Source organism: Oryctolagus cuniculus, chromosome 10 (genome assembly GCF_964237555.1).
Source record: "Oryctolagus cuniculus chromosome 10, mOryCun1.1, whole genome shotgun sequence".
In the NCBI taxonomy this organism is placed as follows: domain Eukaryota; kingdom Metazoa; phylum Chordata; class Mammalia; order Lagomorpha; family Leporidae; genus Oryctolagus; species Oryctolagus cuniculus.
Genome location: NC_091441.1, coordinates 116,922,826 through 116,935,027, shown reverse-complemented (window position 1 = coordinate 116,935,027; position 12,202 = coordinate 116,922,826). Strand labels below are relative to the sequence as shown.

Here is a 12,202-nt window from a genome sequence, read left to right as displayed (position 1 = left end):
CACCTCCTTGTCTGGAATCCTCTGCCCAGCAGCTTCCGTCCCGTCCCTCCCTGGAGCCTTTCCCAGCCCTGCGAGCTGTGTTAAGTCATTGTGTGGCCCAGGTCCCGACCGCGGAGGCAAACACAGAGGGAGAAGCCAGTGCAGTGTCTGTCTGACGAGGGGGTCACTGCACGAGCCCCTGTGTGCTTCGTCCTCCTGGGGTCCGGAGCCCCGGGCCAGGAAAGGACTCTGTCCCCTGATTACGTTCCAGCCACCAAACCCTTCTCACCTGAGCACCTGGGCCCCCGAGTGCTCCGAGCCCACGGGGGCGGGGGGCCCACTGTGGGTCAGGGCTTACCCCCTCTGCCCCCTCTCACGTGGAGCTTCTGCCAGTCTTCCTTGTCAGGCACTCGGGCCTCTGCAGAAGCAGGCGTGCTTTTTGTTTTGTTCTTTAATTTTAAAAACAAACACACTTACTCCCACATCTCCCATCTGCTGGTTCTCTCCCCAAATGCCCTCTAGGGCTGAGGCTGGGCCAGGCTGCAGCCAGGAGCTGGGAGCCAAGAATTCGACCCCGGTCTCCCTGGAGGAACAGGAGCCTCATTACTTGAGGCTCCATTGCTGCCTCCCCTGGTCTGCAGTAGCAGGAAGCTGAAGCAGAGACTGCTGTGGCACCCAGGCCACGTGTCTGACCATTCGGATAAACGCCCACCCTTGGGAAAACCATCTTAGCCACCGAGGATGACTCCGAAGGTTAAAGGCTTTTCCCCCAAAGGCTGTTTCACATGTAAATTGGAGACGTGGGGTACTGGAGAGTCTCCCCCTCCTCGTCTAAACGCAGCTTCCTGCAGATCCCACGAGAGAGACCTCCTTGGGAGCAGACGGAGGCTGTCAGGAGTGGTCGGGGTGGCAGTACCTGGAGGTGGTGCCTGCTCACCTTGGAGGTGTTCGCTGCGTGCCCAAGGTGTGTGGGTGGCAGCCTGGCAGAGAGGAGGTGTGCAGAGAGGTGCAGAGAACGGTTCTCTCGGTGGGTCCTTGGAAGTTACTTCCCTAACGAGCCAGCCAGTCTTCGAAGGCGCTTCCTTCTATTTATAGTATCTAGCTCCCTCTCACTCACAATTCTGCCCACTTTCAGAGCTTGAGCTCCCATCTCACCTCCTCCACACACTGTCTCTGTTCCTGGAACTCTCTGCCCACGCCCCCCACCATGCGTATGTTCTGGCCTAATGAACACAGAAGGGAGAGGCCGATGGAGAGCAGGGAGCAGGGAGCCCTTAGGGCCTCGCGGGGCGTGGGTTGTGCCTTGAAGACGCTGTGCAAGTCAAATGGCCCGCGTCGAGTCCCTGTGTGACGTCCAGCGTGGCTGCTTCCCGTGTGAATGGAGCGCAGCGACTAGGTCTTTGGCTGACTTTCGAAGAGCGCCTGGTCCCTAGTGAACACGTACTGGGCACTTCCTTATCGTCCCATCACAGCTGCTTCCTTGTTGTTTCCCGGGTGGGGGTCTTTTCTCCCTGAGCAAGCTGGGGACGAGTTACCCAAAAGCTACATGGGTGCCCCTGCTTCTGGTGGGAGGCAGGGCCCAGGCTCTCCTCTCTCAGGACCCTTTTCCTTCCTTTTGTCAAAACCCTCCTTGATCAGCCAAGCCCCGTTTTGGTGACACAGGACAGCTGGCGAAGCCAAAAGCAGCATCCGTGGGCCGCTGTTGGCGGGACGCTCCACGGAGGGCACCGCGCCCCCAGCACACCTGCCCGGCTCTGCGCCTCCTCCGTCTGCCTGGCCAAGCAGGCTCTTCTCACGCAGGTTCGTCCACATGGCAGGAAGGCAGATCCCGGGGTGGCCTGAGTTCACTGTCTCAGTTTATGATCCAAAAATCCTTTCCCATTCACAGAGCCATCCTGTGGAAGGCCTCTGATTGGCTGAGCGTTGGGTCACATGCCCATTCCTCAAACCAATCACCGTGGCCAGTGGGGTGGGGTGCTGTGATTGGCTAAGCTGGGGTCCACCCTGGTGAGTGGGGCATTTCTCCCCCAGAAAGAGAGGTGCCGCCTCCTTGGAGGTTCAGTTCACAGGTCACATCCCCAGCCCCCCTGCCCCCCCGCCTTCCCACGGTAAATCCCTTCCTCTTCCGTCTTATTCTCTCGGACTAACGCAGGCACATCACGAGGCAGGGAGCTTTCACTTCATCTGCAGGGCTCTGGCCTCCCTTCCCACACAGATCCTCTCTCTCCCCCAGGCCGGGGCTGAGCAGGGTAGCAGGCCCCACTCTGACCCTAGCCCTGTAGCACCATCTCCTGCCACAGTGACTGGGGAACCAGCTGTGAGACCAGCCAGCTGCTGCTCGCTCCTGCGCTGAGCGCGACCTGCTGCCACCCAGTAGCTGCAGGGAAACCCACCCGAGGCCGAAGCTGACCCTGGGGGAGGCCACGTGGAGACACCCGAGTCGCGGCGGCGCTGCTGAGCTGCCGGACCTCTGAACCTGAGCCACGAGCCCCTGGCAGCAGTCACCTGCAGCCCTACGTGTCCGCAGAGCTCCTCCTGTGAGCACCAGTGTGCACGCCCCGAAACTGCCCCCCGCCCCCCGCTTCCTCCCACCCACAGCAGCTGACATTCAGAGTGTGGATGCTTTTTTTGAAAAACCACAGCAGTCACTTTATTCTTAAGTTTGCACTTTACAAAACCACAAGGGAGAAGTCCTTGAGGGGGAGGGGAGGTGGGGCTTCAGGGAGGGGGATGCAGAGAAGGGGAGTAGAAAGAGCCAGAAATGAAGCCCCGCCCCTTTCCAGGGACTGAGCAGGAGCTGGGCCCGAGGCCAGCCCAGCAGGGCCTCCTGCGACCCGACCCCGTCATCCCGGCTGTAGGAGACTCCCGCAGGGCTCCATCCCCCGTCCCCAGGAGGCTGCCTGTCAGGCCCAGTGAGCAGCCCCAGGCTGCAGGGGAGGGGGGACCCAGGCTGCAGGGGAGGGGGGACCCAGGCTGCAGGGGAGGGGGGACCCAGGCTGCAGGGGAGGGGGAGACCCAGGCTGCAGGGGAGGGGGGACCCAGGCTGCAGGGGAGGGGGAGACCCAGGCTGCAGGGGAGGGGGGACCCAGGCTGCAGGGGAGGGGAGACCCAGGCTGCAGGGGAGGGGAGCCCCAGGCTGTGGGGGGGGGAGACCCAGGCGGGGCAGGCGGCCCGGGCTACCCGTCCAGCAGCTTCAGGATGCTCTCGCGCTCCTTCAACGTCTTCCAGGCCTGGTCCTTCTCCTTCTTGGTGGGGGTCCGCTTCTTCTGCCGCGCGGCCATGATCTTGCGGAAGGCGTCCATGACCTCGTTGTCGGCCATGCGAACCCGCTGCCTCAGCTCCTGGCGGCTCACCTCCTCCTTCGCCAGCCTGTGGGGACAGCCGGCCACGCGCCCATGACCACGGCAAAGGCGATGAGCCACGGTTCACTGGCACTGTGCGCTGGGCACTACTCTAAGTTCTTTCAAATATTAACTCACGTTGGCCACAGGGGGAGCTGTGCGTGGGTGTGGAAAGGCTATGTGGGAAATCTGTCCCTTCCTCTACAGTTTGCTATGAACTTCAAACCCCTCGGGAAAAATAAGTCTTTAAAAACGTATCTGCACCGGGGCTGGCGCTGACCCACAGCGGGTGAGCCTCCATTCCCAGTGGCAGCCCCACATTTTAGGGTGGTGGTTCAAGCCCTGGCTCCTCTGCTCCTGATCCAGCTCCCTGCTAATGGCCTGGGAAAAGCAGTGGGAGATGTCCCAAGTGCCTGGGTCTCTACCCCCATGGGAGACACAGATGGTGCTCCTAGCTCAGCTCGGGCCATTGCATCTCTGGGGAATAAGCCAGCAGCAGATGGAAGATCTGTCTCTCCCTCTCTCTCTCTGTAGCTGTTACTTTCATATAAATAAGTAAAACTGGCTGGGGCAGGCTGAAGCCAGGATCTTGGAACCCCATCCAGTTCCCCTACATGGGTGCAGGGGTCCAAACACTTGGGCCATCTTCCTTTGCTTTCCCAGGTGCGTTAGCCTGGAACCGAATAGAAGGCAGAGAAGCTGGGACTTGGAACCGGAGCTCAGATACTGGACGCCCCTGTAGGAAGCAGCAGCGTACCCACTGCACCGCAGCACTGGCCCCCGAGGTGTTTCCGTACTGCACGCCCTCTCCTCTCCCTCTCTCTCTTCCCTTGCTTCCTCCTTCACCTGCGTGTCTCCTCATCTCTGGGAGGAACATGGACTATAAAGAATCAGACGCTGTGCAGGGCTCGAGCCTCAGCTGGGCTGTCTGCCAGCTGTGTGGCCTCCAGCGAAGGAGGCTCCTCTACCACTTGCTGAGCACGGGGAACACCGGCACCCGGGCTGGCTGGGACTGAAGGAGTCTCCTTCCCCTTAAGCACGCCTGCAAGTCCTCTGCCTGCCTCCTCCCAGCCCCCAGCCCCCAGCCCCCAGCCCAGCGTGTGAGAGAGGAGCTGTGTGAGGCCGAGACATGGCACCTTCCTGCGAGAAGCCAGGGGCCGGGCTCCCGGCTGCTGCACTGCCTCCCAGGAGGGAGGGCAGCTCCTGGCGCCGTCTCCCTCCTGCTGCCACCTGTGTCCTCACGGGGACCCCGCGGCCCCAGGTGGCCGGGAGGTGATGAAGCGCACGGCACTGGGTGGTTTCTGGTGATGGGCCAATAAAAACCAGAGATGTCCACCAGTGTCACCGGAGCAGCCTGCGCACGGCACCCACTCTTCGAGACTTTCTGTCGCAAGTACTTTGTGACCGCACGTGGGCGTGACACCGAGCGGCACAAGGAGGCTCAGCAGAGCGGAGCACGCACGTCCTTGCTGCTACGCCCCGCGTGGAGCGACGGGCACGAGGGTCGGCCTGCCCCTCTCACCGTAAGGACCGGGGCCGCCCGTCCATCCCGGGACCTGCTGCTGCTCTCGGCTCTCCAGGGGCGCCCGCTCACCTCAGCAGGTCGTGCTTCTTGGTGCGGTTGTGCGCGCTCAGGGCCTTCAGCTCCGCCTGCCGTTTGCGCAGCTCGGCCAGGACCTCGTCCTCGGAGTCCTCCGCGGGGCGGTCCTCCGACTCCAGCAGGCCCTGGGCAATCAGCTCCTCCTTGATGCGGCTCTCCAGGGACTTGGTGTGGGGCACACTGTCGGGGAAGGACGCCAGTGCCAGCCGGGGTCTCTGCCTCGGAGGTGCCCGCCCGCGCCGTGCATCCAGACACAGAAACACGGAGACACGGGCTGCCGCCGCGGCACCAGCATCCTGTCAGCGTGCGACGGACGACCTCGCTCCGCCCGGGTCGGAGCCCCGGGCCAGCCTTCCCACCCGAGACCTCTCCCGGGCACAACTGAACTGCCCCTGGCCTGTAGGCGGGGGCCTTCCTGATGCCAACACGGACGGATGCGGGTGCCAGCTGTGGGTGTGCACAGGACGACACTCACCTGAAGGGCTTGTTCTGATTGCGGGGGGAGGTGCTGGCCCCGTCGGCCCCCGATTCCTTCGCAGACATGTCAGGAATGGGCGAGTCCTCCATGGGGGAGATGATATTTTCCTGGAAGGCAGCAGCGACAGGACAGCCTTCAGAGACCAGCAACCTGCTCTCCTTGCCTGCCCCGGCCCCGGGGCCCCGAGAGCTCCCCTCATGGACCCGGGCAGCGTCCCTCACGCCGGAAGTCCCTCGCTCTGGCAGGGACAGGGGAGCGGTGGTGACCCTCGGTGGTGGTAGGGGAATGGGGGGTTTACAGAAGCGCGCTGTGGAGGACGCGGCACAGGCTGCCGCTGTCCGAGCCCAGGCTCTCCCTTCCTCCCCAGTGCTGCTCGGGGGCCTGCCCAGCCACACTGCACCTCCCAGCCTCCCCCGCAGCCAGGGAGAGATTCAGAGAGCCACAGCTGGTCGTGGCCCAGAGAGCCCCTTTACACACTCCTCTCTGCTCCTTTCTGGGGGGCCCTCGGCGACCCTGTGCAGGGGACACGGTTACCATCCGTGGGGGGCCTGTCTGATGGCGTGAGGAAGCCTTCTTGTACCCCACCTTAGTGCACCTGCAGCGTGTGCCCCAGGCTGCTACAGGAGAGAAATGAACTAGCGCGTGTCAGCCTCAGGAGCCGGCTGAGGCCGGCCAGGGACGTCACAGCACAGCTCAGGAAGCGGGGTCTACCTCTGGGGGACCTCCAGCCAGCAGCCCCTCCCAGGCTCCCCACTCTCCTGGCCTCCTCTGGGGACAGGCGTGGGAAAACCTCAGCCAAGACCTAGCGACGGGAAGTGGCACAGCGGCTGCCTCTAGGGGAGCGCAGGTCCGGCAGGGGCGAGTGCAGCCTCTTGGACATGAACTCTCGTCTGGCCACCTCCAGGACGGCAGCCGACGCTCGTCTGCGGTGCGCCGTGATCAGTGTACGTCTGAGCGTGTGCTACAGACGAACGGAGACGTCGGGGAGAAGGCAGAGGCCGGCGCTGGGGCTGGGGTGCTCACCTCCACCAGGGCCTGAAGCAGGCGCTGGGTCAGCGCGCCAAAGGGGCACCCGTCTTCCGGCTGCTCGTGCTGCGCCTCCGACTTCTTCAGCAGGGCATCCACGTCTGCAGTGGGCAGGGGAGAGAAGGGCAGGGCGGAGTTCTGGGGCGCAGCTCGGGGCGGCTGTGGGCGAGGACGTGAGGGGCCTACCTTTAGTGTCCAGCTCGGTCAGGGGCCCCAGGAGGCCTTTCTTCTTGTCAGCCACGGCTGCAGCCCGGGCCCCGTCTTTCTGCTCCTCCAGCAGGTCCTCCTGGGCCCAGCGCTGGGAGTAGTGCTTCCCCAGGGGCGGGATCTGCGGGGCGACAGCAGCCGGCCCTGAGCGGGGCCCTGAGCGGGGCGGACGAGCCGGCCGTGCCTGGGGGAGGGGCCTCTCTGTGCACTTGGCGTTGCTGTGCACTCGCTTGTCCGTCTCCCACGCCTGTGGTACAGGGTCAAGGCCAGTGCCGGGTCCCATGAGAAGGGCCGAGGGAGGCAAGATCTACACTCCAGCTCGAGCAGGACACACAGACGTACAAAGAAGTGAAACACGAGGAGACAATCCGGAAAAATCCATCAGGGCGAGACGGTCAGGTCACGGCTGCTAGCTCCAGAGAAGCAGGGGTTTTAAAGGTTGGGGGGGTGTGTGGAAATTGCCCTCTGCATTGATTGAATTTACTACTGCCTGGCTTATTTGTTTCATTTTTTTTTAAAGGATTTGTTTATTTACCAATTTGAAAGGCAGAATGCCTGCAACGGCCAGGCCAGGCCTAGGCGAGGAAGTGCGTCCAGGTCTTGCACGTGGCTGGCAGGGCCCAGGTACTTCCGCTGCCTACCCGCATGTGTCAGCAGGAGGCCGACTGGAAGCACAAGGGCTGGGACTGGAAGCAAACCGACAAGGGGCCGCGTATCTGCCGAATGCCGTCTGCCACAGCACAGCCTGCCCCTCAGGTGAGTGAAGTAAGGGGCCGACCGAGGTGTGCAGCTGCCGCAGGGAGACCTGCTTCCTGCTAGGCGATCGGAAGGGGCACTCGGGGAATGGGCATTTGGGATCGGAGGACCCTATGCGAGCCCGGAGGGAGGGCAGTGTGCCTGGTGGCTGAGCACACAGGCTGAGGAGGGTCGTGGCTCAGCAGACTGCAGGGGGAGTGGGGCAGACGCCTGAAGTCGCCGCTGTGCCTGACGGGAGCCCGGGGAGGCCTGGGCGCAGGACCAGGTCACAAACACCTGCTCGTGACAGGCAACCTCTGCAGGAGCCTCCCCACCCCACCCCCAAGCCTCTGCATTCTCTTTAGCGGGCGACGTTTGATGTCTGGTTTTTGTCCTAAAGAAACACAGAGGCCCCTGTGGAAATAAGAGGCAGGAGCACAGTGCTGAGCCGGAGCGGAGGGGATGGAGGTGAGGGCACAGGGCAGGAAGTGCAGATCCGGCTGGGGTCCCGGAAGGTGGCGCAGGGACACCGCTGAGCACTGGAGCTGGGTGCCTGCCGGGGTCGTGGGGCGCCCAGGGGCTGGCAGGGTGGGCGGAGCGCAGTAACGTGGACCCGAGGCACCCTGAGCTCTCTCGCTCTGCACCGGGTCTATGGAGGCCCAGAGTGTGTACCTTGTAATGTTCAGCTTCGTCTTCAGGGGGTTTTAGGAGCTCCTCCAGCGTACGCACCTCCTCGCTGGTGATGTCAGCGCAGTAGGGCTCCACCGAGGCCCAGAACCTGTGGGAGAGGCAGATCCTGGGTGGGGGTCCGGGGTCGCCCCAGCTCCTGCCCTGGGCGCCCAGCACCTCCACTGCCTGAGCACCCCCCCCCCCCGCTCTCTGGCCCCGAACCTGTTGGGGGCATCATTCTTGGGGATCCGTGGCACGTCGATTGGGTCATCGGTGAATTCGTATTCTTGGATCTTGGGCTGAAGGTTTTTGGATTTGGGCCGGCCGGGCCCGGGGCCGGGGCCGTGTCCCGCCTTTCCCTCCAGCTTCTGCTTCTTGGGCTTCCCGTGTTTGGGGGGAGCTCCCAGCTCGTGGTCTCGACCCAGCTTGAGGAACCGTCGGTCACCTTTCTTGTCCTGCCAGTCAGTGAGGATCTGAAATTCAGAGACCGGCAGTGAGGGTGGGGGTGGGGGGCAGACACAGGACAGCTCTGCCCCTGTGAGGACAGCAGCAGCCTGAGCCCCAGGAGGCTCTCCGGGGTCTCCTCATCCCCAAACTGAGCAATTCTGCTCATCTTTCAAAACTCGGCCACGTTTCTGTGCCCATCTCATTTGACTTCTCTCTTAAAAAAAAAAAAAAAGATTTATTCATTTTCTTTGCTGGGCTGGCGCTGTGGCATAGCAGGTAAACCAGCTGCCTGCAGCACCGGCATCCCATGTGGGCACTGGTTTGTGTCCCAGCTGCTCCACTTCTGACCCAGCTCCCTGCTAATGCCCCTGGGTTAGCAGTGGAAGATGGTCCAAGTCCATGGGCCCCTGCACCCAGGTGGGAGACCCGGAAGAAGCTCCTGGCTGCTGGCTTTGGCCTGGCCCAGCCCTGGCCTTTGTGGCCATTTGGGGAGTGAACCAGCAGATGCAAGATTTCTCTCTCTCTCTGTAACTCTTTCAAATGTATAACAAATCTTAAAAAAATTATATTACTTCAAAGGTGGTCTGACACACACACACACACACACACACACACAATCTTCCATCTGTTGGTTCACTCCCCAACTGGCAGCTTGGCTAGGCCAAAGACAGAAGCCAGGAGCTACTTCTGGGTCTCTCACACGTGAGCAGGGCGCAAGCACTTGGGCCATCTTTTGCTTTCCCAGGCCAATAGCAGGGAGCTGGATGGGAAGTGGAGCGGCCAAGGCATGAACAGGCGCCCATGTGGGATGCTGGCATGGCCGGTGGCGGCTTAACCCACTGCACCACAGCACCGGCCCCATCTCGCTGGACTTCATTCACACACTTCTCACCCTTCTGTTCCCTGTCTGTCCTGATACACCCACGCCAGTCACACCAGCGCACGCCCAGCCCCTGAGAAAACAGGCTGGGGTGAGGGTTTGGTGGCCAAAAGCAAACTTCACTTGGACGTCACCACAGCAGCATCCGTTCCCTGGCTTCTCGATGCTGAAATGCGACCGACTGCGCCCCGGCCCTTCGCCAGATGCTCCCAGGAATCCCCAGGGCCACGTCAGTGCCTTCCTTCCTCCTCCTCTAGACGCTTCCAGCAGCCCAGTCCCGGGGGGAACAGTGCACCCTGGCTCTTCAAGCAAAGCACAGCTACCTTCGCTTTCTCAGCTGTGCCAGCTCCCCAGGGTTCCGCACAGTGCCCGCCCGGCACACAGGCCTTGGGGATAAAGACAACCAGGGTAACGCCAACGCCTAACGTCTCAGTGTCAGATGCTGCACGGAGCTCTTGCAAAAATTCTTTTTAAGTCCTCACAAAAGCTGTATGATAGGGGCCAGTGTCGTGGTGTAGCAGGTGAAGCCGCCAGCTGCAGTGCTGGCATGCCATATGGCGCTGATTCAAGTCCTGGCTTCTCTACTTCTTCTTTTTTATTTATTTAAGAGGAAGGTAGAGTTACAGACAGAGACAGGGACAGACAGATAGAAAGAAAGGTCTTCCATCCACTGGTTCACTCCACAAATGGCTGCAACGGCCGGAGCTGCACCAATTAGGAGCCAGGAGCCTTTTCCAGGTCTCCCACATGGGTGCAGGGGCCCGACGACTTGGGCCATCTTCTGTTGTTCTCTCAGGCCATAGCAGAGAGCTGGATCAGAAGAGGAGCAGCCGGGATACAAACTGGCGCCCATATGGGATGCCGGCACCACAGGGATCCTTAGCCCACTACTCCACAGCACCAGCCCCTGCTCTACTTCTGACCCAGCTCCCTGCTGTGGCCTGGGAAAGCAGCAGAAGATGGCCCAAGTCCTTGGGCCCCTACAGCCACATGAAAGACCCGGAAGAAGCTCCTGGCTCCTGGCTTCAGCATGGCCCAGCCCCAGCCGTTGCAGCCATTTGGGGAGTGAACCAGCAGATGGAAGATCTCTTCAATCTCTCCCTTTCAAATAAATAAGTGCTTTTCAAATAAATATTTTGTCAAGGCACTGTGGTAGGTTGTATTATTCATCCCACCGTGCAGACAGGAAAACTGATGCCTGGAGGCAGGAGACCAATTCCTGCCAAGTCAGAGAGCTGGCAAACGCAACGTGAGCCAGTGCGCAGGCCCGGATTCGAATCCAGGTCTCCCCGCTCCAGCTTGGTACTGAGTGTCCCTCGGTACTTGTCCGCCCCGCTCCCCGATGGCCGCAGCTGTCCTAACTGACCACTCTACGGACTAGCAAAGGAGAGTGCGGAGTGCGGAGTCAGTAAGAGTGGAGCAAACCAGAACTCCTGCACCTTTCCAGGCTCATGCATGTCCCTGTGCCTTCCTGTCCCTGGGCCCAGCTCAGATCTGTCCTCCACCATCGGTCCCTGGGGCTCACTCAACGCCTTGTGCTGCAGTCACCGTGCACCTGTGGGGAGGTCCCCTTCCTGGGCATCACCTGGGTTTCGGCCTCGAGCACGCGCAGGCGCCGGCTGGCGGAGGACAGCAGGGTCTCCAGCTCCAGCTGCAGGGTGTCCAGCTCCTCGATGCCGATGCCATCGTCCTCGGAGCGGGCCAGCACCGCCGTGTAGCGGGGACACACCTTCAGGTGGTCCACGGACTTGAAGTCGTGGAACTGTAAGGGGCAGTCCTTGAGCTCACTCATGGCCCAGCGGAAGGGAGCCTGTGGAGTCGCAGAGACAGCGCTGATGGGGGGTTAAGCAGCGCGAGAAAGCCCAGGCCCTGTCCTCCCAGAAACAGCCTGGGCCAGGACGCCAGGCTCCGGGAACCCGACTGACAAGGCTGACGGCCCAGCTCCCGCTCCACAGCATCCACTGTGCGCCAGCGAGGCCCGGAGCAACCGACCAGCTCCTGTCCGTGAACTCCACCCAGCCCCACTAGCAAGGGGGCATCTGAGAGCCCGGCAGGGGGCTTCTGAGATGCCCTGTAACCCCAGGCAGGTGACAGGCGGTGGGCACAGTGGTTCGGCTGCTACTTGGGATGGCGGTATCCTATATCCGAGTGCCTGGCAGGGGTCCAGGCTACCTACCCAGCTCACTGCTAACAGGACTGGGGAGGCAGCAGCTCAAGTATTTGGGTTCCTGCTACCCGTGCAGGAGACCCAGATGGAGTTACCGGCTTAGGCCTGTGCCGGCATTTGGGGAGTCAGAAGAACCAGGGGATGGAAGGTCTGTCTCCTCCTCTCTCCTTAAAACAAAGCCAAACCCACAGAAAGCGCAGGGAGTCGAGTGTGCCCGTCTGGCCAGCATGGCGGGCCCCGAAGTGCTCTGCCCTTCTGTGCCAGTGGTCTCTGAATTCCAAGCGCTCTCTTCTTGTTCTCCGTGTCTCACCCCACTCCACCTTTCCCCCTCTCCCTGTCTCGAGGAGTCAGCTGGAACGTGGGTGGTAGGCCAGGCAGCCCTGGGTACAAGCACATTCTCTACTCACGTGCCCCTGAACACATGACCTAACCCGAGTCTCAGTCTTCCCATCTGCAAATGGGGACACAAGCAGGTGACTGCTGCCTCTCAAAATCCGATAACGACAGTACCTACCTCCCCGGGATGTTCTGAGGATTAACAGACGATGCCCGTCACCAGCCCAGAGCGGTGCCTGGACTGCTTAATGGCTAGCTCCACCCGTGGGTCGCCCCAATGTCCCGCCTCCAGGAATCCCCTAAGGCAGCCTCTGCCCCCCACGGCCTCCTCACTGCA

The 12,202-nt window shown here is 61.8% G+C and overlaps 1 protein-coding gene and 1 long non-coding RNA gene across 3 annotated transcripts in view; one reads left to right on the top strand and one right to left on the bottom strand.

Moving 5' to 3' along the window:
* LOC108175785 (uncharacterized) overlaps window positions 1-10,498 on the top strand; it is a 15,579-nt gene extending 5,081 nt beyond the window's left edge. Inside the window, exons 3-5 of one of the 2 annotated variants that reach the window (XR_011379668.1) lie at window positions 1,642-1,779; window positions 3,984-7,387; window positions 9,228-10,498. This is a non-coding gene — a long non-coding RNA (uncharacterized lncRNA). The remainder of the gene's footprint in view (window positions 1-1,641; window positions 1,780-3,983; window positions 7,388-9,227) is intronic. The other variant, XR_007912805.2, reaches the window with a different exon arrangement.
* Window positions 2,603-12,182, bottom strand: TADA3 (transcriptional adaptor 3). The gene is made up of 9 exons (XM_051831969.2): window positions 12,044-12,182; window positions 10,948-11,172; window positions 8,258-8,508; window positions 8,039-8,144; window positions 6,611-6,752; window positions 6,422-6,525; window positions 5,396-5,505; window positions 4,915-5,100; window positions 2,603-3,348 (listed from the first exon to the last, which is right to left on the bottom strand). The coding sequence occupies exons 2-9, from the start codon at window positions 11,152-11,154 to the stop codon at window positions 3,156-3,158; spliced, it is 1,299 nt and encodes a 432-aa protein (XP_051687929.2). The 5' UTR covers window positions 11,155-11,172; window positions 12,044-12,182; the 3' UTR covers window positions 2,603-3,155.
* Window positions 12,183-12,202: the final 20 nt, after the last annotated feature.

Excerpts from the sequence above, each read along its gene's own strand:
- TADA3 (XM_051831969.2), bottom strand. The coding sequence starts at position 11,154 with ATGAGTGAGCTCAAGGACTGCCCCTTACAGTTCCACGACTTCAAGTCC. Across the intron at positions 8,509-10,947 it reads TGCTCGAGGCCGAAACCCAG|ATCCTCACTGACTGGCAGGA; the intron begins GTGATGCCCAGG and ends TCTGAATTTCAG. Across the intron at positions 5,101-5,395 it reads AATCAGAACAAGCCCTTCAG|TGTGCCCCACACCAAGTCCC; the intron begins GTGAGTGTCGTC and ends CTTCCCCGACAG.